Source organism: Nicotiana sylvestris, chromosome 4 (genome assembly GCF_000393655.2).
Source record: "Nicotiana sylvestris chromosome 4, ASM39365v2, whole genome shotgun sequence".
Lineage (NCBI taxonomy): Eukaryota > Viridiplantae > Streptophyta > Magnoliopsida > Solanales > Solanaceae > Nicotiana > Nicotiana sylvestris.
In genome coordinates, this window is record NC_091060.1 from 178,193,047 (window position 1) to 178,218,652 (window position 25,606).

At 37.2% G+C, this 25,606-nt stretch overlaps 2 protein-coding genes across 3 annotated transcripts; one reads left to right on the forward strand and one right to left on the reverse strand.

Moving 5' to 3' along the window:
* Positions 1-15,363: 15,363 nt before the first annotated feature.
* Positions 15,364-24,772, forward strand: LOC104226610 (phospholipase D delta-like). Of its 2 annotated transcripts, XM_009778639.2 has the most exons (10): positions 15,364-16,464; positions 18,297-18,413; positions 19,191-19,385; positions 19,680-19,961; positions 20,060-20,128; positions 20,264-20,411; positions 21,409-21,557; positions 22,027-22,191; positions 22,900-23,100; positions 23,275-24,772. In XM_009778639.2, exons 1-10 carry the CDS (start codon positions 15,562-15,564, stop codon positions 23,566-23,568), a joined length of 2,523 nt encoding a protein of 840 aa, XP_009776941.1. In that variant the 5' UTR covers positions 15,364-15,561; the 3' UTR covers positions 23,569-24,772. The 2 variants fall into 2 exon arrangements, with proteins under 2 accessions (XP_009776941.1, XP_070028523.1); XM_070172422.1 differs by lacking the exon at positions 19,680-19,961.
* LOC104226609 (plastocyanin A'/A'') lies at positions 23,921-24,930 on the reverse strand. Its single transcript, XM_009778638.2, has one exon. The coding sequence runs from the start codon at positions 24,673-24,675 to the stop codon at positions 24,166-24,168; it is 510 nt and encodes a 169-aa protein (XP_009776940.1). The 5' UTR covers positions 24,676-24,930; the 3' UTR covers positions 23,921-24,165.
* Between the last annotated feature and the right edge of the window lie 676 nt (positions 24,931-25,606).

The following is a 25,606-nucleotide window of genomic DNA, read 5'->3' on the forward strand; positions in this document are numbered from 1 at the left end:
TATTATACTGGAACTCCAACACGCGGAAAGTTCCAGTATATTATGTTGCACCAGTATATTATACTGGAACTCCAGTATAATATACTAGAGTTGCGGTATACTTATGCTAGAACTTCAGTATAATATACTGGAGTTCCAGTATATTATACTGTAGTTTTTTCCGTTTGAACAATATTTTCGTTCAAATTTATCTTTACATGAAAAGTGCCTAAATTTCGATTACTTTTGAAACCGTGGCTGTTTTTGAATGACCACTTATAAATCTAGCTATTTTTGAATTTCTCCCTCCCTAAGTTCCTTATTGGGCCAGCGACCATAGGATGCGTATTGGGCCAGCGACCTTCCGTGGGTCGCCTATATTACCAGCGACCTTTAGGTCGCCTATTGGACAAGCGGCTAATCACTAGAATTTACTCCATGTTTTTTTTTTCTTATTTTCATCCGGAGTTCGATATTCATATTTTGATAAGAAAATTCTATATTACGAGTAAGTGCTTCCTACAAAGGTAATTTCATATCGAAAACTCGAACTTGAAATCGCTAATTAAAAATAAAAGAATACTTACATTACACACAATTTTTGTTGGTGAATTTAACTAATGTTGCAACCCGTTTAGGTCGTAGATATTAAATATATTTCCTTATTAATGCACCAAGCTTGAAATAATATGTTTTCTTCTTCAAATAGTGCGTTAAAGACACTAGTAATTTCATCTCTAATGCACCTTTTTAGTTAGTGATAAGAATGGAGTTAGTACATATATTTTGATATGTGACAATCAGATTTCTTATAATAATAACGATCATTATTTTTTGAGCAATTAGTCCGTGTGCTCCATGGTTAGAGCCTATAAGGGGTTCAAATGAGTTAAAGTTAAGTAGATTGAAAACGACATATAACTTTTGCAGAAACAAAAATATCTACTAGCAAAAGAACATTTAATAAAATATATTGATAAAATATATTGAAAGAATCTATATTTTCTATGTCATATTCTCTATTCCCTAAATTAGCCTAACTGGATTCACTTTTTTTTTGGATTTCTCGACTTTTCGTCAAGAGGAAACTTTTTTCGTATTAATAAATTCACGAAGTTTCTAATTCTTAATTAATGAGTTAGTCTGAAATATCAAACGAATTCCTATAAATGGAATTTCAGCTCATGTTGCAACCCATTTAGACTCTAAATATGTTTCCTTCATTAATGAAACGGGCTTGTAATGAACATTTTTTTTTTTTTTTGCATCACGTAATATGGTTATGATAAAAGAGGGATTGAGGAAGACGAAATATTGTTTATCATTTCAATTTCACGTTGGAAACATCAATACCTCCCTCCCTAACTTCCAAAATATATTCATAAGATTATTATATCATTCCCAAACAAACATAAAGAAGTAAAATAATTAAATTTGGACAGTACAAGAATGGAAGAACACAAAAAAGGTTATTATGGATGAGAAATTAGGGTAAAGTAAAATGGAAGAAATAAAAAGAATAGCAGATAGCAAATTGGTCTGATAATTGTATTGTTGTGGCTGAATTGCGAGTGTTCTTGGCCTCGTGAACAGTTCAATGTGCTCATGGTCCATTTTATGCAAGTTTCTTGGGAGACAAATAATATTGTAACTTGATTATATAGTATATGTCTCTTTAGATTTAGAATAAATTATTGTATTTAGATCCAATGCTACTAGAAGATCGGCTTGAATATTCGTATAAAAATAAGTGGGAGATCTAGAGAACTAACTTAAATAATATCTTTTATGTGTTTTAGAAAATAATTAGCATTTAGTATTAAACTTGAATGGGTCCATATAGAGTGAAACTAATACTTATAGAAGATTCGTATAGTATAATACAATTAATCTAGTATTGATATATTGATTGACATAAACATATTTGATATATAAAAAACTTTTATGTAAAAATAAAATTAGAATTCATTGCGTAAATTTTATATTTTAATCTTTGTATTATGAATTCTTCTTCTTCTTTTGCTGATGGGGAACTTTTTATTCTTTTGACTAAAAGGTTTAGTACAATTCACTATACTAATTATGTCACCACCCAAACTGGAGGGCCATGACTAGCACCCGGTCATACTTGCCGAGCACCAACATACATTTTATCTAACCTTCTTTATTATCTTTTAGGGCCGACGAGAACAATATAATTGGTAGACATGGATCATGGACAACTAACAACAAAAGATGATGACATGAACATACATAACATGGGATGAACAGACAATCAAGAAACTATATATAAGGTACGAGCCACCACGCTACCATGAAAGACTATACAACAAAAATCAACCGACAAAGCATACCAAACTATACATGAGTCGACACTTGTCTATGAGCCTCTAAAGGAACATAAGTGCTGCAACATTGCCGGAACAGGGCCCCGATATACCCATAATGTCTATAACAAAAATGCATACCAAGACCACGGCAAGTCCGAAGAAGGGATCTCGCCAATCATCGCTGAATTAGACCGCCTACTGTGGTGGGGGAGCTGCGCCTGGCTGTCTATCAGGACCTGAAGCACGACATGCAGCGTCCACAAATAAAAGGACGTCAGTACGAATAAAGTACTGAGTATGTAAGGCAGGGAACCATAAGTACGAACAGTAATGTAAGCAGGGATAAAGAATATACAACCTGTAACGTCTAGGTACCTCTGAGGGCTACTGACATGCAATGCATGATACATATGTATATATGCATAAACTTTTAAAACATATGCCTCTGTGGGCATCATCATCATCATCATATCATACCCGGCCGTAATAGGCTCGGTAAAAACGTACCCAGCCATCATAAGGCTCGGTAGAATCGTACCCGGCCACGTGGAGCTCGGTAAAACCCAACTGATCAGTGGTTGCACAATAGGTGTCGTACCCGGCCTACTATAGCGCGGCTCGGTAGAGTAAAATAGATACATATATAATACTGCATGTTCGACTCATGAAATCACGTTCTAAACCTTTCGGAGTGACGTAAGGTCGGTATCCTCTGTACACGTTATTAGGACTAACTGTTCACTATGAACCTTATAAGAATTAAGAAGTACCAACAACATTGATCATATAAGAATAAGAGAAGCAGCATCAACATTAATCGTTTCATAAGAGGGGAAATAATGTAAGTACTGTTAGCCTCTAAGAGTAGAGTATCTTTGGAAGCTCGTTCATTACATTATGTATAATCGGAGTTGTGCAAAAGAAGGAAAGGGATAGCCTCACATATCTTGTATTAACTGCCCAACCTCAAGCTATGCAAATGTCAAGACTCCTTAGTCTACAACAGGAGAAATGACACTATCATTAACGTTTAAGCGTCGTAACCATTATGTACCGACCACAACCTATTTTATGATGAAAGGACAGAACTTACCCTATTTATATGACTTCCACAAGTGAAAACAATCACCAAACAGCCCAAACAACATCAATGTTACTCATATCGAACCTCCCAAAATAGTCCACCAACCGATAACATTACTACCAAGCCTTTCGATATATATTCCACAAGTTCTAGCTTCAATGACTTAGCCGCAACTTTGATAATCTTAAATACATATAGAGTAAGAGGTTCCTTACCTTTATACAGAAAGAACAACTCCAATTTGGCCTTAATTTTCCATGAAATATCCCTCCAATGTTGCCACAATAACAAGAAAGCGAAACTAGCAATCAATTAGTGTTTTTCGGCACTAAAATCACTTTAGAAGGCTTGAAATATCCTAGGTTGATATTAAGAACTTGAGGGAGTATTTACAGAACATAAACCTTTTAAAACAACCTCCCACACGAGCTGGAACAACACAAAAATGAGCAACAACAAGAAGAAAAAGAAACTTACTAGCGCCACGGGATTTCCGACACTTGATTTGTGTTATTTGCCCTTTGTTTGGGTCTTGAATCTTGAGAGAACCTTGAGAGGGTGTTCCTAGGGTTCTAAGGTCTGAATATCGTGAAAAAGATGACTTAAAACGGGTTGGAGGCATCATATATATACCCAAATGTCTTAAACTGCCTAAGTGGGCCTCATAGAGAGGTGCTTGGCGCTGTCTCACGAAAACGCGAATATCTCTCTACTCTAAGATCGTATCGATGAACGGTTTAATGAGTTGGAAACTAGACTCATAGATCTGCAATTTAGTGGGTAGATTACCCCATAATTCTAATTAAATTAGGAGAAAAGATTAGTAATATTTAAGTAAAATTATGAACCTAAGTTGTGACAACTTTTGTCTGATAACTCGTTTGCCTTCAAGACTTATAATACAGATATTATATGATTCAAATACCTTAAAACACTACCTCTTGAGTGTATTAATCACCTTTAGGTTTATCCGAAAATACGGCTGACAACATCCTTGATTCGTTTAACTTTTAATACTTGTTAACCACCCTTATACACCTTTGTATCATTTAAAATCAATAGGATTAACTTCTTATCATCTTAAAGATAATCTCTTCATGGGTTTACATTTACTACCTTATGGCATGAGCAAACATACGTGAATATGGGTTGTAACACCCTCCCCCCTTAGGAACATTCGTCCTCGAATGTAAGGGTCTATGAGGAGTCCAAATCATCGTGGATTCCAACGGAAATTTTCGATTAATTTTCCCCTATAAAATGGCCATTAGCAAAACTTGCAAGCAGTTAAGCCCAACATATGGCCTCACAAGTCCACACAAAGCATTATGGATATTTACATTATCTGCATATCACCATTTTGTATTAAGGAAGAGTATTCTCAAGTTATTGTTTACCGCATAGAGCTATTTCACCTTCAAATGTATCCTGTGTTCCACCAACATCCTTGTTATCTTCATTTTGTAATAGGTACGGGTATTTAGACTTCATCTCCTCTTCTGCTTCTCATGTCATTTCTTCCATATTCTTGCTCCTCCACAATACTTTGACGGAAGCTACATCTTTTGTTCTCATCTTGCGGACTTATCGATCTAATAAAGCCACTGACACTTCTTCAAATGATAGGTCATGTGTAACTTGTACATCTTTGATAGGGATGACTCGAGAAGGGTCTCCAATACATTTCCTCAACATAGATACATGGAATACCGGGTGGACAAATTCCAATTCGGATGACAATTCTAACTCATAAGCAACCTGTCCAATTCGTCGAAGAATTTTATACGGCCCTATATACCTTGGACTCAGTTTACCTTTCTTCCCAAAACGCATAACACCCTTCATTGGTGAGATCCTCAGGAAAACCCAATCACCAACCTTAAACTCCAGATCACGACGTCGGACATCGGAATAAGATTTTTGCCTATTTTGTGTCATCCTCAATTGCTCCTGTATCACTTTCACCTTCTCAATAGCCTGGTGAATCAAATCTGGCCCATATAATTCTGTTTCACCGACTTCGAACCATCCAACTGGTGATCTACATCTCCTCTCGTATAGTGCCTCGTATGGTGCCATTTTAATACTGGAATGGTAGCTATTATTGTAGGTGAATTCTATGAGTGGAAGATGATCATCCCAATTCCCTTTAAAATCTAGACCACATGCTCGTAGCATATCTTCCAGTGTCTGAATCAGCCTGTCCGTCAGTCTGCGGATGAAATGCAGTGCTGAGATTCACTTGTATGCCTAAACCCTTTGAAAATACCTCCAAAAGTTAGCCGTAAATTGTGCTCCTCGGTCTGATATAATAGATACTGTCACCCCATGAAGCCTAACAATCTCCTTGATATACAACTTCGCATAATCTTCAGCCGTGTAAGTTGTCTTCACTGGCAGAAAATGGGCACATTTTGTAAGTCGATCAATTATCACCCAGATGGAGTCAAACTTATGATAAGAGCGAGGTAATCCAATAATAAAGTCCATATTAATCATCTCCCACTTCCAGGTTGGAATCTCTATATTCTGAAGCAATCCACCGGGTTTCTGATATTCTATCTTTACTTGTTGACAATTGGGACATTGGGCTACAAATTCTGCAATAGACTTCTTCATGTTATCCCACCAATACTGATCCTTGACATCATGATACATCTTTGTCGAGCCGAGATGGATGGAATATCGGGATTGATGAATCTCATTCATAATCTTCTCTCACAACCCTGCCACATTAGGCACACATAATCGGCCCTGGTATCTCAGTGCCCCATCTCTTCCGATCTCAAAAGCCGTACTTTTACACTACTGAATGCTCTCTCTTAATCGTACTAAGATCGGATCTTCATATTGCCGTGCTTTTACCTCGGCTACCAAAGATGATTCTGATGTATTCTGTATAGTAACACCTCCATCATCAGAGTCTAATAATCTAATTCTCATATTGGCTAGCTGATGAAGCTCTTTAGTCAACCCCCGTCTACCTGTCTCAATATGTACTAAGCTTCCCATTGACTTACGGCTGAGAGCGTCTGCCACAACATTGGCTTTACCGGGATGATACAATATCTCGACATCGTAGTCTTTCAGTAATTCAAGCCACCTACGCTTCCTCAAATTCAACTCTTTCTGCTTGAAGATGTATTGTAAACTTTTGTGATCTGTGTAGATGTCAACATGGACATCGTATAAGTAGTGTCGCCATATCTTCAAAGCATATATTACTGCAGCCAATTCCAAATCATGGGTTGGATAATTCTTTTGATGCTTCTTCAATTGTCTTGATGCATAAGCAATCACCTTCCCATGCTGCATCAATACGCACCCTAGACCTATACCTGAGGCATCACAATATACCACATAACCTTTTGTTCCTTTAGGGAGAGTGAGCACTGGTGTGGATGTCAATCGATTCTTCAACTCCTAAAAACTACGTTCACAAGTGCCAAACCACTGGAACTTGATAGCTTCTTGTGTTAACATAGTCAATGGTGATGATATAGAGGAAAACCCTTCTACAAACCACCTATAATATCCTGCTAGCCCTAGGAAGCTGCGGACTTCTAATGGTGTTGTAGGTCTCGGCAAATTCTTTACTACATCGATCTTCTGAGTGTCGACACTAATACCCTCATCATATATCACATGGCCAAGAAACACTACTGAGTTCAGCCAAAATTCACATTTGGAGAGCTTAGCATATAACTTACGATCCTGAAGCGTCTGTAATACTATCCACAAGTGGCCCGTATGTTCCGCCTCCAAACGAGAATACACTAGAATGTCATCAATGAATACAATCACGAACACATCAAGATAGGGCCTAAATACAGTATTCATGAGATCCATAAAAGCTGCTGGGGCATTTGTTAGCCCAAATTACATCACCAAGAACTCAAAGTGCCCATATCTTGTCCGGAAGGCCGTCTTTGGAATATCATTCTCCTTAACCCTCACCTGATGATACCCTGAACGTAAATCAATCTTGGAGAAATACTTGCCACCCTGGAGTTGGTCAAACAGGTCGTCAATTCTTGGAAGTGGATACTTGTTCTTTATAGTAAATTTATTCAACTGTCGATAGTCGATACACATCCGTAACGACCCGTCTTTCTTCTGCACGAATAGGACTGGTGCACCCCAAGGTGAAGTGATAGGCCTAATGAAGCCCTTATCCAGCAAGTCCTTCATCTGCACCTTCAACTCTCGCAACTCTGTCGGGGCCATTCTATATGGAGGGATAGAGATCAGTTGAGTGTCAGGAAACACATCAATGCTAAACTCAATCTCCCTTTCAGGAGGAAGGCCTGGGAGTTCATTTGGGAAAACATCTGAAAATTTGTTCACCACGGGGATTGATTGTAGAGTAGGCGGCTTCGCCTCCGCATCCCTAACGCGAACGAGATGATAAATGTAACCTTTTGAGATCATTTTCATTGCCTTAAGATAGGAAATAAACCTACCTTTCGGTGTAGCAATGTTCCCCTTCCATTCAATGACGGGTTCACCAGGAAATTGAAACCTAACCATCTTCGTACGATAGTCAACATTTGCATAGCATGAGGCCAACCAGTCCATTCCCATTATCACATCAAAATCAACCATTTCTAACTCAAATAAATTTGCCGAGGTTTGACGACTATAAATCATCACAGTGCAACCTCTATATACCCTTCTAGCAATCACAGAATCTCCTATCGGAGTAGATACCGCAAGGGGTTTACTTATCAATTTAGGTTCAATGCCAAACTTATTAGCCATAAAGGGTGTAACATATGGTAATGTAGAACCCGGATCAATCAACGCGTATACATCATAAGAAAACACAGACAATATACCTGTAACAACATCTGGAGATGACTCGAGATCCTGTCGACCTACTAGAGCATAGGTTCGATTTTGAGCACCACTCAAACTCGACACTGCACCTCTACCTCTACCACGACCTATTGACTGCTGAAAACCCCGTGCTGGAGGTCAAACTGATGAGAAAGAACCAGACACAAATCCAGTCGGTTGAGCCATACCATCACCTCCTCTATTAGGACAATCCCGCATCATATGGCCAGGTTGTCCGCAAGAATAACACGCATCGGAACCTCGACGGCACAGTCCAAAGTGGGCCTTGCCGCATTGATCACAACGTGGTATTGGGGGTCTCGTCTGACTAGTATCCCTGTGATGTTGCGAGCCTGATGCCCGCAAACTCTGACCCGGACCAGAATAGGTAAATCAATCATATCGAGGTCTCTAAAACTATGGAGGGCACTAGCTACAGGTGGCGCCGAACTCCTCGAAGACTGGGCCTAACGCTGCCTCTGAAGTCATCAGAATAACCTGCAAACCTTGCCCTCTTATGCTAGCCCCTATCCTGCTCCCTATCAGCCCTCTGCTGGCGCTTACGATCCTCTAGGGTCTGGGCATAAGCCTGAATATGGGAAATATCCATGCCCTCCACCAAGGAGGCTATCGTACACTCATTTATCAAATGTGGTCCCAACCCGTTCACGAACAGATGCACCCTATCACTCATCTCGGCCACCATATGGGGAACATACCTTGCCAAAGAATCAAACTGCATACTGTACTCTCGCACACTCATATTACCTTGTCGAAGGTTCAAGAACTTATCAGCTCTAGCTCGTCGTATCTCAACAGGCAAGTAGTGACGAAGAAAGGCTTCAGAAAATTCCTTCCACACAGCTGGAGGAACATTCGGACCCCTGGATCTCTCCCAACTATCATACCAGAAAATCGCTAAATCCCATAACCGATAAGACGCCAACTCTACTGCCTTCGTATCACTAGCATGCATAACCCGCATTGTACGATGAACCTGGTCAATAAAAGTCTACGGGTCCTCCTTGAGGTCTGATCCGGTAAACACTGGAGGGTCTAAATTAATAAAATCACGAACTCTCGTACTAACTGGTTTATCAGCAGCACTTGTATTCTACCTCTGAGCCTGAGCAGCTACCAAGCTAGTCAACAACTACAAAACACTCTGCATATCCTGGTCTGTAGTGACAGACGAAGGAACTGGAGGTGCTGGGTGCCTCCTAATATCCTCTGGAGGAGACGGAGTAGATGGGGTATGAGAGGGCATCTCACTCTAAGCCTCACTTTGTCCTGCTCTGGATTGGGGCACCTGACTGGTACCCTCTCCTGCTGTTGTATCAAGCCGTCTACTAATCGTTTGCTTCCTAGTCGAAGGCATCACTGAAAGAAAACAAGGTGAATATTAGAGACGAACACTTACGACTCAACTCTACGCATGATCTAGATTCAGGAAGAAGGTAACAACCCTAGATGTCATGTAGCCTTCTGATTATAAATGTGGCGCTCTACACATCCATAATCAAGACTCTACTAGACACGGCTCATAGACAGCCCATAGGACACACTTGCTCTGATACCAAGTTTGTCACGACCCAAACTAGAGGGTCATGACTAGCACCCGGCCATACTTGCCGAGCACCAACATACATTTTATCTAACCTTCTTTATTATCTTTTAGGGCCGACAAGATCAATATAATTGGTAGACATGGATCATGGACAACTAACAACAAAAGATGATGACATGAATATACATAACATGGGATGACCAGACAATCAAGAAACTATATATAAGGTACGAGCTACCACGCTACCATGAAAGACTATACAACAAAAACCAACAGACAAAGCATACCAAACTATACATGAGTCGACACCTGTCTATGAGCCTCTAAAGGAACATAGGTGCTACAACATTGCCGGAACAGGGCCCTGACATACCCATAATATTTATAACAAAAATGCATACCAAGACCACGGTAAGTCCGAAGAAGGGATCTCGCCAATCACCGCTAAATTGGACCGCCTACTGTGGTGGGGGGAGCTGTGCCTGGCTGTCTATCAGGACCTACAGCACGACATGCAACGTCCACAAATAAAAGGATGTCAGTACGAATAAAGTACTGAGTATGTAAGGCAGGGAACCATAAGTACGAAAAATAATGTAAGCAGGAATGAAGAATATACAACCTGTAACGTCTGGGTACCTCTAAGGCTACTGACATGCAATGCATGATACATATATATATATATATATATATATATATATGCATAAACTTTTGAAACATACGCCTCTGTGGGCATCATCATCATCATATCATACCCGGCCGTAATAGGCTCGGTAAAAATATACCGGCCATCATAAGGCTCGGTAGAATCGTACCCGGCCACGTGGAGCTTAGTAAAATCCAACTGATCAGTGGTTTCACAATAGGTGTCGTACCCGACCGACTATAGTGCGGCTCGGTAGAGTAAAATAGATACATATATAATACTGCATGCTCGACTCATGGAGTCACGTTCTAAACCTTTCAGAGTGACGTAAGGTCGGTATCCTCTGTACACGTTATTAGGACTAACTATTCACTATGAACCTTATAATAATTAGGAAGTACCAACAACATTGATCATATAAGAATAAGAGAAGCAACATCAACATTAATCGTTCCATAAGAGGGGAAATAATGTAAGTACTGCTAGCTTCTAAGAGTAGAGTATCTTTGGAAGCTCGTTCATTACATTATGTATAATCGGAGTCATACAAAAGAAGGAAAGGGATAGACTCACATACCTTGTATATACTGCCCAACCTCAAGCTATGCAAATGTCAAGCCTCCTTAGTCTACAATAGGAGAAATGACACTATCGTTAATGTTTAAGCGTCGTAACTATTATGTACCGACCACAACCTATTTTATGATGAAGTGGACAGAACCTCCCCTATTTATATGACTTCCACAAGTGAAAACAATCACCAAATAGCCCAAACAACATCAATGTTAATCATATTGAACCTCCCAAAATAGTCCACCAACCGATAACATTACTACCAAGCCTTTCGATATATATTCCACAAGTTCTAGCTTCAATGACTTAGACGCAACTTGGATAATCTTAAATACATATAGAGTAAGAGGTTCCTTACCTTTATACAGAAAGAACAACTCCAATTTGACCTTAATTTTCCATGAAGTATCCCTCCAATGCTGCCACAACAACAAGAAAGTGAAACTAGCAATCAATTAGTGTTTTTCGGCACTCTAATCACTTTAGAAGGCTTGAAATCTCCTAGGGTTGATATTAAGAACTTGAGGGAGTATTTACAGAACATAAACCTTTTAAAACAACCTCCCACACGAGCCGGAACAACACAAAAATGAACAACAACAAGAAGAAAAAGAAACTTACTAGCGCCACGGGATTCCCGACACTTGATTTGTGTTGTTTGCCCTTTGTTTGGGTATTGAATCTTGAGAGAACTTTGAGAGGATATTCCTAGGGTTATAAGGTCTGAATATCGTGAAAAAAATGACTTAAAATGGGTTGGAGGCATCATATATATACCCAAATGTCTTGAACCGCCTAAGTGGGCCCCATAGAAAGGTGCTTGGCGCAATCTCATGAAAACGCGAATATCTCTCTACTCCGAGATCGTATCGATGAACAGTTTAATGCATTGGAAACTAGACTCATAGATCTGCAATTTGGTGGGTATATTATCCTATAACTCTAAGTAAATTAGGAGAAAAGATTAGTAACATTTGACCTAATGTTTAAGTAAAATTATGAACCTAAGTTGTGACAACTTTTGTCTGATAACTCGTTTGACTTCAAGACTTATAATACGGATATTATATGATTCAAATACCTTAAAAATCTACCTCTTGAGTGTATTAATCACCTCTAGGTTTATCCGAAAATACGGCTGACAACATCCTTGATTCGTTTAACTTCTAATACTTGTTAACCACCCTTATACACCTTTGTATCATTTAAGACCAATAGGATTAACTTCTTATCATCTTAAAGATAATCTCTTCGTGGGTTTACGTTGACTACCTTATGGCATGAGCTAACATACGTGAATATGGGTTGTAACAAATTACGACATTATCAATAGTAATAATTGTATATAAAAATCCATATATGTGTTACCATGGAGAAAATAATATTGCATGCCCTACATTAGAGGTGTACAAACTGAACCGGAAAATCACACCAAACCGAAAAGTCAAACTAAATCGATTAAAAACCCGACTAGGTTTGGTTTGATTTGGTTTGGTATTGAGTAAAATACTCTAACCAAACCGAAATATAAATATATAATTTTTATATATACTTTTAAGATTTTATATATAATTTTCTTTAAAAATATCTAGAAATATTTGGGACTATCTTGCGGGATATAATATTTAATAGTATATGAAGTGATCCATATTTATTAACCTTAAATAATGGGTTGTATGATCACTTTCTCATCAAGTGTTACTGAAATGTGTCAATCTCTTTATTCTTTCATATTCATATTATATGTTAAGATCTACTAAATTGAAATATCTTTTCGAATGTGAAGTGATTATTATTATTATTTAGGTATCATGTGATTTTTATGTTTAATTACTAAATTCGGTTAACCTTGAAAGTCTACATCAACGAAACATTATTGTCAGACGACTAAAAAATAACTAGTATGTATTACTAAGAAAATTCTCTCATAAGAATATTTTAATAGATAATATGTTTGTCAATTTTTTATATTTTTACTAAACATATATTTATTTATCACAAATTTAACAAAGTAAGATTAAAGCAATATTTAAGTAAAAAACACCCGAAAACCCCGAAAAATCCGATAAAACCGAACAAATCCAAACCGATATAGTTGGTTTGATTTGGTTTTGATAAAAACCGAACCAACCCGATCCATATACACCCCTACCCTGCATTGGCCAAAACCTATTTAAATTAAAGATTGTGGTAGTATAAATAGGATCATTCAACTTTTAATCAGAAGTCTTGGATTTAAGGTGAAAATAAAAAATAAAAAAACTTGATGGGAAACATTTTTCCTTTTAATATACCTTATAGGAGGCGACTTCGAATTAATCACAATTCACAAGCACTAGTGAGAAAAACCCCCAAAAAGATAGTTAAAAAAAATAAACGGACCATTTGGATTTACTCCTCGTTTAGGCGGGTTGTGAGTCGTGACTTGTGAGGGTAACTTGCTTGATTTATAATTTAAGTAATGAAAGTTATCTTTAAGAGGGCACATTGAAAAAAATTTATCTTGGAAACTAGAAAAGAGGGCAAAACGAAGTTGTCTCTGCTTTGTTTGGGCTTGAAAGAATTAATGCACCACAATTTTAATAGACGAAATACATAAATTGTCCATTTAAGTTGTCCTCAACGATCGGACAAACACCTCAACTGAACCTTTTATTATTTTGACACCTATAGTCCATAAAAAATAAGCCTCATGAACACCCGAGTCCAACATGCCATATGCGTGAGTTACACTCGCCAATGACTTGTCAAATTAACCAATAAGAAAACGACACCTATAAATTGTACATAAAATCTGATAAATGTAATTAACAACAAATAAACACATTTAAAGCAACCCCTCCCCACATATTCTTCTTCATCCTAGTCTTCTCCCCCCCCCTCACTTCCCCTTTCTTTCATCCCTATTTTTCCTTATTGTACAACTAACCAAGTAAAGACCCCAACTAACCAATTTCATCCCAACTTTTCTGACAGAAGTTCGGCAGCTCTGGTAACTTGTATCTCTCTACCTTTTCGTCTTCAGTCTTCTCCCTCTCTTATTTATTTGATTCAGAACTTGGGTTTTCAATTATTATTCTTTGTAGAGTAGTCTAAATTTTTGAGTAATTTTTTTTTGAATTGGTGTCTAGTTTGATTTTTTGATTCAAGCAACTGGATTTCAAATGTTTCTAAAATGGACGGATGAAGTAATTCTATTGAGATTCCATTCATGAATTATGAGTTTAATAATTTTTTGGTTAATGATTGGTTTTAATCTTATGAAAAATTTTGTTTTGCTAATTTGACAGTCATGGTGGTGGCGAAGGCGACGATAATGGCCAACTGATTCTGTAATGGTTGGAAGAAGATGTTGCCCACTTCAAAATAATTCTAAAAGAAAATAAAATTTGGTAGGCAACGTGTGTTTGGAAGTCACACGCGAGATGGGCTGATTAGGCCGGGTATTTACTTAATACTACATTTTATAGCTACTTGAAGTGTTAAAATAGTAAAAGGGCTAGTTGAGATGTTTGTCTGACCGTTGAGGACAACTTAAAGAGGCGATTTATATATTTTGCCTTTTTAGTATAACAAAATTAAAATTCGATTTAGAAATTCAAATGCTTTGGTAAATCAGTGTTGTTTTAAAATATGAAAGCGTAAAAGGAGACACTTTATCTATCATGAGGAAGATAAAGGTCTTAACACATAGCCCCATGAATTCTAATTATTACAGATATACACATAATAATAATACTCTGAATCACATTTTTTCCTTTAATTATGCTAATACTTTCTGTAAGTTACAATCAAATACCTAAAAAACTCTCAAACAAAATGTTATACAACATATTAGATAAAAATTTCTCCGGTGTACATAAATCAATTATAAAACTCATAAAACTTGAAACCTAACAATTATATCGAGAAGTGTATATTTTTAGCCGTTTCAAAAAATAATAAATGATAATATATATTGTATTGTATATATTTATATTATATATTAAATATATACATATTTTATATACTTTTTGACTAGCAAATAATAATTAGTTTTAGACGATTTTGTAGACAAATTTTCGGACTAAGTTTTCTTTTATCCCGAAATTTCCGCTTGTATATTTTAATTTCTTTTACTTTGGAATAATCGAACAACAACAAAATTAAATAGGGCATAAAGGCAACTTTTAGAATCTTTTGGAGTATCTATTTAAAGACATTTTTGGAGTTTCTTTATTTATTCCAATCCTATCCTCCTCTAGAAACAAAAATATGAATTTTGGACCAATTGACCAACACATCGCATTGAACACGGAAAGCCGCCACGTGTATAGTTGATTTAGTGTAAACTGCAAATTCCAATGCGACCAGCGTGCGTGCCACCATTTTCTCTGCAATATGTTAATTTGCTAATTTTCTGTTTACTCTAACCACCTTCACACTTTTTCCACCTCCCGTTGGCTACGGCGGAGTACCACCATAGCCGGCGGTTTCCGTTTCAACGTTACCTTTTATATAGCTCATTACATCTAGGATCGTTTTTTTGTAATTATTATTATTAATGGCGGATGAGAATTGTGAAAATGTGATACATCTACATGGAGACCTTGATTTGAAGATTCTAGAAGCGCGACGGTTACCTAATATGGATTTGGTCACCGAACGTCTACGTCGTTGCTTTACAGCATTAGATGTTTGCCGGAAACCGTTCACTCGCCGGCGCCGGAAAGGTCATCACCGGAAAATCATAACTAGCGATCCGTATGTTACTGTTTGCTTATCCGGCGCTACTGTGGCGCGTACGCGCGTGATTTCGAACTGTCAGGATCCTGTTTGGAACGAGCATTTCAAAATCCCGCTAGCTCATCCTGTTTCCGTTGTTGAATTCCAGGTTAAGGATAACGACGTTTTCGGAGCGGATTACATCGGCGTTGCCACCGTTCCAGCTCAGAAGATCAAGTCCGGCGAGCTCATTGATGATTGGTTCCCTATAATTGGACCTTACGGTAAACCTCCAAAGCCTGATTGTGCTATTAGACTCCAAATGAAATTCACACATTGCAACGGTAATCCGGTATATAACAGCGGCATATCAGAGGATTACGGCTTAAAAGAGAGTTATTTTCCGGTGAGGCACGGAGGATCGGTTACTTTATATCAGGACGCGCACGTGCCAGATGGAATGTTGCCGGAGATTAAATTGGATGATAACAAGGTGTTCGAGCATAGTAAGTGTTGGGAAGATATATGCCATGCGATATTGGAGGCACATCATTTGGTGTATATAGTTGGGTGGTCAATATTTCATAAGGTGAAGCTGGTGAGGGAGCCAAGTAAGCCGTTGCCGAGCGGTGGGGATTTGACACTTGGGGACTTGCTTAAGTATAAATCGGAGGAAGGAGTGAGGGTATTGTTGTTGGTTTGGGATGATAAGACTTCTCACAGCAAATTCTTCATTCAAACGGTATGAAACTGAAAGTCTGATATTTGCTAGTATGATTTTCAATTTGCTAAGATTCTGCACCTTGGTATTATATAGCATTAGACTAGTTGGTGAGGCACTTTATAATAATCTACTTTAATATGCTTTCCCTTTTGGAACTTTACATGTTTGTTTGTTCATCTATATTGTACAGTGATAAAGTTCTCTACTCCCTTTTCCTTTATTGGATTTTTGTTCCTTTTCATTTTGGAAGCTGTTATTCTAGGCTGTATCTTTCCTTTTCTAATATGGAAAGTCAAAATTCTGGTTCTTTTTATGTTATCACAGATAGTCACTCAGAAAACCTGCATAAAACACCAAAAAGTCCCCAAACTCTGTCTCCCCTGAACTCTTACTACAATTTATATATATATATATACTCCCTCCGTTTCAATTTATGTGAACCCATTTGACTGGGCACGGAGTTTAAGAAAAGAGAGAAGACTTTTGAACTTGTGGTGTAAAATAAGGCACATATATTTTGTGTGGCTATAAATTATTGCATAAAAGTAAATTGTTTCCAAATAAGGAAATGGGTCATTCTTTTTGGCACGGACCAAAAAGGAAATAGGTTCACATAAATTGAAACGGAGGGAGTATATATTTAAAAAAAAAACTTACTACAATTATATCAGTTACAAATATAGCAACCAAAATCATACAAGGCAATTTGGTGCTTCAATGTCCTAAAAGAACTCATCTTTGTGCTTGGAGTTGGAATGCAGCCCACAAAACACAATATTTGTCAGCAGTAAAAAGAAAAAAGAAAACAAGATCTACTGCTGACAATGACACTAGGAAAATAGAAACTGCTGTCACCTGGTGCTTCTGTTGTTGTGTCATATGAAAGGAAGTTGCTATGGACATGTGGCTTTTGTCACTCTTCTCTTTTTCGGGGTCCATTGGGTTTGTTCCAACTGATGTAGGTGGAATGTCCATCATGCTGGAACATATGAGAGGTAAATCTGGAAATGACACCTTTCTGTCTGTTTTGGACTAATGGAAGGAAGAACGGAAGACATTTGTTAGTGAAAAGATCCGACTTTCAAGATCAAGAGCTCATTTTTGGTTATTGTCTCTGCTTGTGTAATGTGACCTAGGAGAAGTACCCCACTTTTTAGATGCTTGGATTCATCTGTTGGAGGGCATGTTTTTCTTTAAGCTACCTTTAACTCTACTACAATGACTATGCTACCCTAAGACACTTATTACCCTCATAGACATTTGAAAGTTGATAGAATAGCTGCATATCTTCCATGAGCTCATTTAAAGCTTTTGTTTAGCCTATCCCATAACCTATTCTTTGAAACCACCAATAACCATTTTATTACACCTTACTGTGTGTATGTGCAGTCCCAAGTTACTTTGATTGGTCAAGTTGTGTTTGAAGTTTGGCAAGTTGTAGCCTGACTACAGCAGATGACTGTCTACAGCTTTGATCATGGCGATTAGTGGATTATATAGAAAATGTAGCTAGAGGATTATTGGTGCTTGTTTCCTAAATTTCTAAAACCCTTTCAAGAGTATATCCTTGGCAAATGAATTACGGACTGAACAGGGCCTTTCAAGGCCGTAACTGAATCGCAGACTGTGGGGTTCTGTAGCCTTTCATCTGGCTTACCTCTGCCTGTCTATGTTGCCCTGCTTTGCTAAATATTTGAGTTGGTTGTGGATTAAGATCTTAACTTTTTTTTTTTTGATAAAGTGGTTATGGTCTTAACTTAATTGCATATATTATGACAATAGCAACTTTCATGTACTTGATAGTCTTTTGATACTCCTGCTTCTGATTCAATGAGCTCTAAATTGTGCAGGATGGACTGATGTGTACTCATGATGAAGAAACTCGGAAATTTTTCAAGCACTCATCTGTCACTTGTGTGCTGTCACCTCGTTATGCAAGCAGTAAGCTAAGCATTTTCAAGCAACAGGCATGCTTCGTACCACACCAATATTTGTTTCTCCTTGAGTAAATGCTAGTCTACTTATGGACGATTTATGACTTTTAGGGACAACGTCCAAATCTTACAGTTTCTGATTGTGCAAGGCCGAAACTCAAAATTATTAGTCAGCATAGCGAACTGCTGCCTCTTCGTCTGTTTTGGCTCTTTGCCATTTTAATTATCATACTTAAGACCGACAATAAGAAAAATTCAATTTCTTATCTAAGATAGGAGATGCAGAGACCTAACATGGAAAGGTGTTTTAACTTTGTCGAAAATTTACTTAAAAGGAAAGGAAGAAAAAGCAGAGAGTTAAATATTCAACTTTAATATCAGGCACTTAAGAAATCTTTGTGTCGGATAGACATCTTACACTTAGGTGTAAGAGAGCAGGACTTTAGTGATTCAAATTAAGTTTTCTTTAATCCTTTCATCTTTCTTTTTTCTCTTTCTTTCATCCCCAAACAACCATTGACCTTCTCTACATTCAAAAACTTAATGGCAGTGCTTTTCTCCTGCCAAGAGAAAATTCAACTGGTAAGGCCGCAAGGATATGTAAATGTCTAAGATGTGCTTGTATATGCATTATACATTATTGCCGTGGAAGTAACTGGTGTACTGCCTCACTTTTTAGACATGTAATCACCTTTCTATGTGCATGCATAATATGGCTCCCTCCAAAGATATGATGAACTTTACAAGTCCCTTTCGTTTAAACCATCCAGAACTCCTGACAAATTACATTTCTGTTTATATGATATTTAGGTGGTTGGAACCCTTTATACGCACCATCAGAAGTGTGTGATTGTGGACACACAAGCCAGTGGCAACAATCGGAAGATTACAGCTTTCCTTGGTGGTCTAGACCTCTGTGATGGGCGTTATGATACACCTGAGCATAGATTATTCTGTGATCTTGACACAGTCTTCAAGGATGATTATCATAATCCAACATTTTGTGTGAGTATTTTTGACTGGTGGTTTAGACCTCTGTGATGTGCAATGTGATACAGCTGAGCTTACATTCTTTTAGTAACCTTGACCTGCCATGTTGAGAATATTCCTGCAAAGATATACTGTAGCATATTAGGCAATTGAAAATCTATTTCTTTAAGAAATTGATATTTTAGTTTTTTAGTTATCTTGATCTTTTACAAGCATATAAAATGATGCTATACTTGTTCTCTGAAAATCTATTTCCGAGTGCTCTCTTTGGCTTTCCTGCTAGAGATGTACATATTATCTTTTCAATAGGCAGGAACCAAGGGACCTAGACAGCCATGGCATGACTTGCATTGCAAGGTTGAAGGACCTGCTGCATATGATGTGCTCACAAACTTTGAGCAGAGGTGGAGAAAAGCCACAAAATGGTCAGAGTTGGGAAGACGTTTAAAAAGGATATCTCATTGGCATGACGATGCTTTGATCAAAATAGAAAGAATTTCTTGGATTATTAGTCCTTCCTCTTCTGTTCCGAATGATGACCAATCTTTGTGGGTTTCCAAGGAAGAAGATCCTGAAAACTGGCATGTTCAGGTTCATAAGAACTAACGTTTGCTTGACAAAGTAAATTATTGAGTTATTGATTAGGTTTAAGTTAATTCCAGCTAATATTGTTGTTTTAATGTTTATAGGTCTTCCGATCTATTGATTCAGGGTCTTTGAAAGGATTTCCTAAAGATGTTTTTTTGGCTGAATCACAGGTGCATATTCTTGTAGCTTCTTGTTTCTTGAAGTCCATACTGAAAGTTGGCTATCACATGCCACTTGTATATAGCTTTATTGAATTTGTTTAAGTTTCTTAATGGCAAAGGTCTTTGGTATTTCTGTCACTGCAGAACCTTGTCTGTGCAAAAAATTTGGTGATCGATAAGAGCATCCAAATGGGATATATTCAGGCAATAAGACAGGCACAACATTTTATCTATATTGAGAATCAATATTTCCTTGGGTCATCATATGCTTGGCATTCATACAAAGACGCAGGTTTCTTATTGTCACTATTGCAGTTCCTAATCTTACTTCCCATTGTTTATCTTCTTTTGTGCTTTTGGATTGTCAAAGTAAAGTAAGAACCATAACTGAGTTGATATATTACACAAAAGCCAATATTTCTGGCAAAATGTAACTTTTTCTGATTCTCTGTTTGGAGGGTTAGGAGGAGGCTTAGGTGGAGGGTGAATAAGCTTGACTGGAAGGGCCATTTACCTTGTGTAGTTATGAATAAATAACAGAGCGACGTAAAACTGTAGGCAATGGAACCCTTCCATTTCAAAAGTTGTGACACCTTCAATTGTTGAGAGAAATGTTGTGATATTGATGACAACTAGTTAAATTACGCTCATAGTTCAAATCCCACTACAGGCAAAAGAAAAGGTGATTTCTTTCCATTTGTTTAAGCCATTATGGATAGATTTAGCCGGTACCTATTATGGCTAGGTCGCACAAGCAGGTATGGGAGGATTATCTGAGGTGCTCACAAGCGTGCCCAGGCATTACCATTATACATATATACATATACATATATCAATTACCCATACTAAAATATTTTCCTTATCAGAAAAAAAATTATTTACCCCTATTAAATGTATTTTCAAGTTCTGGAAACATTCTGTCAAGTTTTGGAAGTGTAAGATAGGAAGAAGCTAGATTTTTCCTTGTATTTTCCTTTACACTTACCGAGTTTTATGGAGATAAACCTTTTTCTTTTAAGTTAACAATGTCAATCCACTGCTTCTCTTTCCTTCTTTTCCACTTTGTTTAACCAAACAAAGTGCTAAAAGACTTACGATGAGTTGAGATTCATCATTGCATGCGTACTGCTTCACTCAATAATGCCCATTAACACGATTCTTCTGAACTCAAGGAGCGGTATCTTAATGAGGCTGTTTGGTCTCCTAGAATACACCACTAAACATTGGTTTCCTTTGTTCTGCTTGCAACTTATTTTTTTTTAATTGATAAAACTTTGCTTATACTTTAGGTGCTGATAATCTAATTCCCATGGAGCTTGCATTAAAGATAGCCAGTAAAATTCGGGAAAAAGAGCGATTTTCTGTTTATGTTGTCATTCCAATGTGGCCTGAGGGAGTCCCCACTTCTGCTTCAGTACAAGAAATTCTGTATTGGCAGGTGATGCAGCGTACTACTCTTTAAATGTTAGCTTTGTGTATGTTATTTGACTGAGTGATTCTTTCAATAATAAAATAAGAATGTGATTTAGCTGATTAGTGGATAATTGAAATATAATGATCCAACTTTTCCGATTACCAGTTCGTAATTTGGTAATTCTTGTCACTAACAAGGCGATAAGTGAGCTAGGCGTGATAATCTGTTTAGTTTGGTGGATAATTGAATCGTTCGAGTTTATATCTACCTGAAGAAAAATGTGTTCTTTTAGGCTAAAGGCTGTTCCATTATTTGATGTTCAAGCCCCATTTACAATTACATTACAGTTCTTGTTCTTCAGTTTTCCTCTGTTTATTATGTCGATTTAGTTGTAGTTCTATGCCTGCGACGGGCGAGCTCATCAAATATTGTTCTCAGTTCCTCAAGGGTCTGTCTCCTATGCTGTATTCTCATTATCTTGTTTCCCTTGCAGAGGCAAACCATGAAAATGATGTATGGAATCATTGCTCAAGAGCTAAAATCTTCTCAACTTAAGGATGTACATCCTTCTGACTATCTAAACTTCTATTGTCTGGGTAATCGAGAAGAATTACATGGAGGATCAAAGCCAAACCCTGCTTCCTCAAATGGCGATGTGGTAGCAATCTTTCTTCTCATAATATCTGCCTATTCCACTTTCGCTAACCAATGCTTTAAAATCTATATGATGTTCTTGGAATTATTTATAGTTCTATGTGCTTAAGGATATTCTCTTTTCCTTTAGTTCTGCTATTTCTCCAACTATATGTGCTTGATTGCAAATTTGTAATCATTGAGGCAATCTTTTAAGTTAACTTAAAAAAATGTTGACAAGTGACAAGTATCCATGCTAGTTTTCTGGAATAAAGGAAATGAATGTGTTCTAACTCATGTGAAATGAAACTATTTCTTCAGCTGTAATTTTCTTCCTTTAATTTTTTTTTCTTGCTTATCTCACTAAATTGTCAGCTTAACCTCTTCACATTTTTTTCCTGCAAATAGAGTACCCATCAAGTCTTCTGTTCCCCATAATAAACCAAAAGAATATTTTTAACAACAATTTTTGACAAGTAATAGGAGCTGAGTCAAAATATTTTCCAAATTGCTTTTTGATTAGCATGGTAGCATCTGAATCTTTTTTTCTTTTATGTGACAAATATAATTTAAAAAATTTACCAACTTGATGTTGATTTACAAAAGAAAAACTCAAAAGATTCGGATTTGGTTGTATGAATCTTTAGAAATCTAAGACGTTACATCATTATAGATAGTCTTTTAAGTGCACATAATTATGAGAGTAATTCTGCCATGCCACCACTGTCATCAGATCTCAGCTTCCCAGAAATTTGGACGGTTTATGATTTATGTACACGCCAAGGGGATGATAGTGGACGATGAGTATGTTATTTTAGGATCCGCTAATATTAACCAAAGATCTATGGCTGGTTCAAGAGACACAGAGATAGCTATGGGAGCATATCAGCCTCATCACACTTGGGCTAACAAGAAAAAACATCCACATGGCCAGGTCAGTGAGTTTTTATTTCCCTCATTCTCCTTCCCAAATAAGGAAACTAGAACATTTTTGTGATGATCAAAACTAGCAAAAATAATAGCAGTACACTATTTGTTATCCATTCTAGCCAGTCTACAAAAGGATCTCCTTGACATATTTGATTAAAGTTAACAAGTGCGGCTGCAGGTATATGGTTATAGAATGTCTCTGTGGGCAGAGCATATGGGCAAGTTAGACGATTGCTTCACAAAGCCAGAAAGTTTGGACTGTGTGAAGCATGTGAATAAGGTTGCTGAAGATAATTGGAACAGATTCACTGCTGAGGAGTTCAAACCTTTACAAGGTCATCTTCTCAAGTACCCAGTCAAAGTAGATTCTGATGGGAAAGTAAGTTCCTTACCTGGTCATGAATATTTTCCTGATGTTGGTGGTAAAGTACTAGGAGCTCGAACCAATCTTCCTGATGCTTTGACCACATGACTCTTCCAGCTTTCTAATGCCCCCCATAAATTAAACCATTTTTCTAGAGAAACGGTTCTGTCTGAGTTCTGCGTCGTGTTCACTAATGTTGTTGTACCATTCTTTGTGTTTATAATGTAATAAAGCATCTTGTTCGTGATGACTTCAAGAATCCCTCCAAAAGTACAGTAACTAAAAAGATGATGTAATTTCAACACATGTACAGTGAAAATTTTCGGCCATTTGCTGTATAATCTGATCTGTGTCTGAAAGAATGACAATTTTATTCTTAAGTTTTTTCATTTATGAGAATACATTTCCTGTTTATATCACAAACTGCGACTATGTACTTGAATGAAAAATTCCATACAAGTCAGGGAAAAGGTTGAACTTATTAATTTAATAACAACATTACAGTCCAGAAAAGTTTGTATTAATCATAAAATGACATTATTTAAGTTTTACCTCAACCATGATACAATTCAAATCCCCAGCAACATCAATAAATATGCAACTCTTCTGAGTTCTCCTTACCTCAAAAAGAAGGACAATATTGAAATGAAAATGGTGAAATGATGCGAATTCAAATCAAGTTTTACGTGATACAGAGGTGAGAAATTAGTTTACAGTAACTTTGCCAACCATTCCAGCTCCCTGGTGAGGCGCACAGTAGAAGGTGTAAGTTCCTTTCTCACTCAAAGTGACAGAGTAAGTCTCCCCTGGTCCATTCAGATATTCCTCTTCAGGCATGGAAATCTTACTTACATCCACACCAGCTGGGATTTCATCTTCGTCAAATACAACGTTGTGAGGGAACCCGGCATTGTTCTTGAACGTAATTTTCTCACCGGCGCTAACACTGAAGTTTCCAGGAACAAAAGCAAGACCGCCATCATCGCTACCAAGCAACACTTCAATAGCCATGGCATTGCTAGCAAGCATTGCACTAGCAGCGGTGGCGACAACAACAGCACCGACATCTTTCAAAGATGCCTTTACGGCCAACTTGGTGGCGGGGGTGGCAGCAGCCACCTTGGCGGTGGTGCTAACTCTGGAAGTTGAGGAAGCACCAGCCTTAAGGCCGGTGAAAGATGGGATAGCAACAGCAGCAGAGGTAACTGTGGCCATTGCACTAGCTATTTGAGAATTTGGAATCAAGAAAAGATGAGAAGGGGTTGAGGGGGTTTTAATATGAGAAGTTGTGGATTGAAGTACTGAAGGAAGCGGTTGATTCTTTTCATAAATGAGTGGTGTATACTTGTGGATGTTTAGGACTTTAGGTGATGAGATGATGGACTGTTATCTAATGTGAGTGGATGCTATTGGTTGATATGGATTATATTCATTCTGACGTGGATATGTTTATGTAAGGTGTAAATTGGAGGCCTCGAGTAATGTTGAACAACAAAATTGCTCCACTAGTAAAGGAAGAAAATATAAATTTCAAGCAGTACAGTAGATTTTGATTTTGCATTATTTAACTTTTTGAAAGTCCACAATCACGGACCACATAATCTTTTGAAAATACTATTATCTTTGGCAGTAATAGATGTAACATGTAGTTTACTGTCTTCGATTTGAATAATACGTTATTATTATTGTGGTAGTAAACTAGTAATTAATATATGAATTGAGCTAAATGAAAGAAGTGGCAATTCATATTGCCACCCAATTCATTTGAAATATATATATATATATATATATATATATATATATATATATATATATATAGCTAATGTTATTTAAAAATATGTAAATTTATGTTAAATTCAAGCCACTACCACAGTTGGATGGGTAATTAACGATATAGAATTTCTTGTCCAATGTTTATCAAAAACTAGTAAAAGAACAAAAGTTTCCAATTTTGTGTTTCAACTTTGTGGCAGTATGTTAATAGAAATTAGTGCTCACTTTTTGCAGGTCGTAAGATGATACTGTCCAACTTCCATTTCTTATCTTCAAAAAGATGTCATTATCGGTAATTGTGTGATGTTGAATGAGACACGATTAAGTAACCAAAGCCTCCACAAAGGAAAAAGGAAAAGAAAAAAAAAAAGCA

What these genes read in the sequence shown, in the direction of transcription:
- LOC104226610 (XM_009778639.2), top strand. Translation starts at nt 15,562, where the DNA reads ATGGCGGATGAGAATTGTGAAAATGTGATACATCTACATGGAGACCTT. An exon ending in ATCATAATCCAACATTTTGT is followed by an intron (nt 19,386 to 19,679) that starts GTGAGTATTTTT and finishes TCTTTTCAATAG; the next exon opens with GCAGGAACCAAGGGACCTAG. An exon ending in GCATTCATACAAAGACGCAG is followed by an intron (nt 20,412 to 21,408) that starts GTTTCTTATTGT and finishes CTTATACTTTAG; the next exon opens with GTGCTGATAATCTAATTCCC.
- LOC104226609 (XM_009778638.2), bottom strand. Translation starts at nt 24,675, where the DNA reads ATGGCCACAGTTACCTCTGCTGCTGTTGCTATCCCATCTTTCACCGGC.